The 6,000-nt window shown below is 41.6% G+C and overlaps 1 protein-coding gene across 1 annotated transcript in view; it reads left to right on the top strand.

Annotated features, from left to right (window-relative positions):
• Positions 1–218: 218 nt before the first annotated feature.
• LOC126238889 (uncharacterized) overlaps positions 219–6,000 on the top strand; it is a 147,840-nt gene continuing 142,058 nt past the window's right edge. The window contains exon 1 of the mRNA XM_049947819.1: positions 219–346. Coding sequence (XP_049803776.1) covers positions 266–346 — 81 coding nt within the window. The 5' untranslated portion in view covers positions 219–265. The remainder of the gene's footprint in view (positions 347–6,000) is intronic.

Below are 6,000 nucleotides of genomic sequence, written 5' to 3'. Positions count from 1 at the left end.
TTTCATATTATAAAACATTAGGGACCACATTTGCTAGTAATGTTCGCACAGCTGACAATTTCTGGAAAACAGGAAGAGGAGAAAGACCACGTCGTACAGATATGAGCTTCAAGGACTGGACGTTAGTTAACCGAGGCGCTGGAGCGTGCGGTTCACAGGTAGCGTGTGGTGAGCTTTGGCGCGTTTAGCAGAGCAGGCGGCCACGCGATCACGCGAGGCTGCGGCCACAGCAGAGCAGGGAATACGAGCTCCAGTCGCGTCCAGCATGGAGGCCCGGGCGCTGCTCGCATTGGTCGCTGTGGCCAGCGCCGCCGCCAACCTGGCCTGTGCAAACCTCGCCCTCGCCGTGAGTCTCCACCATCCTGCTTTATTCCACCATGCGATGCGCCTACGTCATCCCTGCGTTTGAAATTTACATTAGTTCTCCCTCCTAAGGCTCTTCAGTCCAGGTATAAGCAACATTGTCATCACAGGAAGTCACGTACATTGTGATTACCGTAAGCGTGATTCTCGTTCATCTAGGGCAATATCTACTTATTTCGTGTTTCATATTTTTCGACACAAGTTCCAACTAGAGAAAGATACTGATCAATCAATCGTCTGTAAGGCACTTACTGTTAGATAATCTTAGTAGAGATAATCATAAAACTATGGTGAAATTGTAGTTGAAGCTCAATAAACCAGAGATATTCTCTGTTCAAGAAACTAAGTAGTAGGAACTGACCAGCTTTTAGACGTGATGCTTTGTTACAAAAGTAATGCGTAGGAAATAAAATCAGATTTTCTCGCTATCTCTCTGTCACATACAAATATCGTTAAGGTGTGTTTACGCCTGTGCTGCTTGCGGCTAGTCGTCGTGCAGCAGTAACTCGCCCCACACCGAAGTAGAGGCGCCAGTGTGAACACTGATGTGAATGGAATCACTCGCACGCACATTTTTAAGGAAGACGCATGAACCTACGCGCATCTGCTTGCGTGTAAAACAAGCACAATCACAAGGCTACTGGACGTAAGGCGAACGGGTGTAAACGCACCTTTAGTGGCACAAACGCATGTATTTAATAATAGTGGAAGGAAATATTTAGTCGCATTTTTTATTTCTGTCGTGACAGTCTTATGCCACTGCACTTGTGAGACATGGGTGGAACAAATTCCTGATAATCGTCTAACTTAGGTTGATATGTCGGTCTTTCCATGAAACTGTGTGAGTGTTGGCATCTTTCGATGCTAACGACGTATTATGGGGTACAGTCTTGGTTTCTTACAAAGTGGTCTTCTATAGTTGTTAGCTGCTAATGTCGATTAGGTGAGTCTAGTTTCCATTCATCATAACAACTTGTGAGGAGCGGCATTGGGGCACTTATAAGCCTGTTTTTGGTTCTATAGTTGCCTTAGGTCTATTGTGCTTAAATCTAGTATACTATTGTTTGTATTCTAACGTACCTCCACTTCTTCTACTAGCTATTGATGCCGAAGACTTGCCATGAGTACGTACAAGTGATAATTTGCGCAATGAATATTTTAACGCTACTGAAGTCGCCCTGACACTTATACGTCCCCCAGCAGGAGTACGTTATTCTCATTAATTAAGTAAATTGTCGTGTGATAACCTACCCATTTCCTAATCTTATCCTGTGGATACGATAGAATGTCAGGATAAGCCGACAAAATCCAGTCCCCCTTTTAACGAATAAGTTATAAAATGTACACAAGTGACAAGAATACTTCGTACAAGAAAATACTATCTGCTAAAGGATAAATATCGTGATTTTAACACTTTTATTCATTATATAAAAAAGAATTTAAAGAAACTAAGTAATTATTAGAAATTTCAGGTTCTCCTAGTATTAATGCTGGCCCTTAAGCTCTCTGCCCTATAATGTTCTCGCGATCTGTGATTAGGTGGGGAGTAACTGACACCCCCCCCCTCCCCCGTTTTACTAAATAGCAAGAAGGAACTATTAACCCAATGAGCAGTGTGCACCCTAAGGCCAGAACCGAGTAGAACACGTGATTAACACTCCGGTGCATACGCAAGATCACCATAATGATCAGAAGCTATAACCAAAGAACTTCTCGCCTCAGCGAGATAATAGGAAAACTATACTTCACCAAAAATACAACCGAAGACGTCCGTCGACTGCCGTGGACCTCCAAGACGACTCTCCTGCTTTACGACCCCGCAACGACTCTCCCTTAAACTTCTCTCCTCTTTTCACTGCTCAAAGCTTTTTTCTTCCCCTTAAATTTGGGTGGCGAATCATGTTTACAGAAGGCGCTCGTTTCTTAACGCCAAAAAATCGCAGTTTGGGATCCAGATCGAAATTTATGGAAATTATTTCTATGTCAACAGGAAAGTACGCCAGTACCAGCTGCCATGTGTTTTTGGCTTCCCAGGCCGATTTCTCACGCGTGCATGCCGGACACGTGTTCCCGCTTTGCAGTGATCCAGCTCACGGGCAGGTCCCAGGATTAGCGCCGGAGGAAGGAATGCGTGAGCTTCCTGTGTCCTCCCGTTCTACCACGAGTTTCACAGCTCTGCTTGTTCCCCAGTCACCCAACATGCAGACATTATACAACAAATTAAGTGTACTGGACAATGTCAGTCACATACATGTTTTTAATGAACGAGCACAAACCGTTCTATTCTATCATTGGACGTGCTTACGGATGTCGTATTATGCAAACGCGATATGTATGTCGTAAAATAACGCCACCTTACAACACCTCCCCGTTCCCAGGAATTTTGTACTAGTATTAGATGACGCATATAGTGTCGTCTCATGCAGTACAAAATTTTTATATTATGCACTTATCAACTTATCAAACCTATCGAGAGCAGAGGGACAGATAAACACCAACGCTTTCATCCGTTCACCTAACATTCACTCCTGGGATGCTACATATTTTAATTTATTTTATTAACATGATAATTATTTACTTCTTTGTTCGTCGGTGCCTTATAGTCTGAATTATTTTTGATTTGTAGCACGACTGTTATAATATTCAGGTGCAAAATAACGCGTGTCAGCCAAAGAAAAATGTAAACAAAAATATAATTTACCTAGTTGATTATGAATGTCCCTCTTTTTAATTTAAACTCCTTTCATGCGATCTCTCATCCTTCCCTACCTGAATCTAAAGTAATACAACAAATAAAAAAAAACACTTATTTGATCATATGGTCGTCCAACATTAAAATTTCTTGTATTAGAAGAGGGCAGCCTCGTCTTTACGATTTCAACAATAAGGATTTTGTCATTTTATCATTTCAAGCCTCTGCTATTCATAACAATTTAAATAAGATGTCTCTTCCGAAACGTAACGGTATTGCTCTTCCAAAGAATAATTAAGTCCTCTTCAGAAACTAGGACGTGAGTTCTTTCATAATAGTAAGAAAAGTGCTTCTAAAACCAACGAACGTCTTCTGCTACTATTAACTTTTCTCTAATTCTAAAACAAAAATGTCTTCCCTTCTATAAGAAACCGTGTTTGTGTTTCGCAGGCAGGGCGCTTATTCTGCAAAATAGTAAGAAATAAATATACAAATATCTTCTAAGATTTCGGAGGTATCTCCTTCTGATGTCGCACAAGAAGATACTAGCCTGTCCAAGCACTGCATGCAGTACCTTTCCAGGGTTCTGCTGAGGCCTTCATGGCTTCCGTAGCGGCCACGGGACCCACGAAGTCCCCACCGTACGTCACCCCCAGCAGCAATCCACTTCTTCAGCATGCATCCAGCGTTTCCTAGAATGCGTCATCCGATTCCCTGATTTTCGAGAAGCATGTGTAACATGTTCCCAAAATGCTTTTGATGAGCCTTTTTTCGGCGTATTTGGTAGTAATGTGCTTTTAGATTGTAATTATATTCCAGAACGTCGTTGGGGGCATTTTTTTTATTAATGACACAATGGACGAAATTTCCAAGTAGCCATAAGATAACATTGTGCATTTCTGGAGGAGACGAGACATTTTGTGGCCAAAGTATGGTATTAAGTGTTACGTCGAGCCATCAGTCCTTTTTATGAAGGCAATTTGTTTTTGTACATTATTCCAGACAGACTGGTAACCGTTGCATAACTCAACTGCATTACCTGTCTGACACGTTTGTGTCACTTAAACCGATAAAAGAAAGTCTGTCATTCGAACAAACGATGTTATTTACAACCTTATACCACGCGCCTTGCACATCTGTGGACGAGACATTATGTGTATTCCGCCAGATGATTTTCCAATTTTGGTTTGGATACTAGAGTTCCATCGTATTTCGCCGTTCGTTAGCTGAAAGACGGTCCATTATATATCCTCCAGCCCTTTTGTGTTTCTCCTCGATGATTCCATCCAAGTAACTGAGCTCTAAGTAAAACTGTCAGACTAGCTTTAATTTATAATTTATTCTACCTATATGTAAAGATGGTTTTGAACTTTCCCGTTGGAGTATCTTGAATAGTTGGGGTGGGATATTATTGTGATAGTTCTCTATCAGCTCAAGTATTCGTTTAACAAATAGTGCCGTGTTCTTGTGACATGTGTCGATCAACCTTAGTACTCCTTCTTCAGGTTTTAGGGTGAGCGTACCCACAGCCACTGTGAAAATCTCGCCCTGCCAGATGAATTTACAAATAATTTTCATGATGTTTTTTTGATATTCCCTTTGGTGTTGGAAATATTTGGCCCATATATATATAGCTCTGGAGAGCACAGCACAGTTAATAACTCTGATATTTTGTATCAAGTTTAAATCTCTGATACGATTCAGAACTAAAGCCCCTCGGATGTTCGTTAATACCTTCCTCCAGTTGAAGATTGATGTTTTTAATACGTCTCTGTAAAACGTAATCCCTAACGCTTTGTGTTGGTCATCCAATTTCGCCCACTCTATGTGTACGTGTCGAAAACCGTTGAGATTATAAAAAAACGAGCTTTTAGTATCATTTATTTTCGTTCCTGTGGCGCTGCAGTAGAGCCGAACAAGTGCTGTCAGCCTTTGGATAGCCGGCCGCAGTGACCCAGTGGTTCTAGTCGCTTCAGTCTGGAACCGCTTGACTGCTCCGGTCGCAGGTTCGAATCCTGCCTCGGGCATGGATGTGTGTCATGTACTTAGGTTAGTTAGGTTTAAGTAGTTCTAAGTTCTAGGGGACTGATGACCTCAGATGTTAAGTCCTATAGTGCTCAGAGCCATTTGAACCACTTTTTAGTCTTAGGATATGTTCGTAACTTCTAACAACTACTCCGACGTCATCGGCGCAAGCGTTGGTCACTCGACTTTCCCCTGAGATCGTTATGCTCTTTAGCTCGTTATTCAATCGACACAATAAAGGTTTTCAAGCTACGATGTATAAAAGCACTGACAGTGGACTTCTTATGGGACGCCATTTTTAACCTCTATGGGTCTCGTATTATGACCATTGATAAAAATTCTTGTTTTTATTCCCAGCAGGAGATTTCGTAAAACAACAATAAAACTTTCTCTAAAACCCATTGTGTGTCGTTGTGTTGAATAGATATTCTTGGTTGACTCTGTCAAAGCCTTTCGAAAAATCAATGAAGGCAGGACCTGCTGTTGCAGAAGTAGTCGAAAACAGTCGGATTATATCCCCATACTCACAGACCGTTTTAAAAATATTCCGGCCAGGAAGACATGTTTGATGGGAACCAATTACTGTATCCATCACTGATCTAAGTCTGTCTTTCACTACCCTCGCAATTATTTTATAGTCAGCGTTCATTAAAGTAATTGGCCTCATTTTGGTTATGTGTTTTAGTTCCGTATTTCTCCTTTTAGGAACTAGAACGGTAATGCCCTCTTTTAATTCTTCAGGGATAGGAACTCCCTTCAGTGATTGGGTACGGATTAACTGACATCCCCTGTTGCACTAAATAGGAAGAAGGAACTACTTTCATAGTGAGCAGTGTGAAACATCAGTGCAGAACGGGGCAGAACACGTGATTCAACAATGTAAATTCACTTTCCTACACGTGGGTGCATAAGCAAGATCA

The sequence above is a fragment of the Schistocerca nitens genome, chromosome 1 (assembly GCF_023898315.1).
Source record: "Schistocerca nitens isolate TAMUIC-IGC-003100 chromosome 1, iqSchNite1.1, whole genome shotgun sequence".
Taxonomy (NCBI): Eukaryota; Metazoa; Arthropoda; class Insecta; order Orthoptera; family Acrididae; genus Schistocerca; species Schistocerca nitens.
This window is presented reverse-complemented; position numbering and strand designations above follow the sequence as displayed.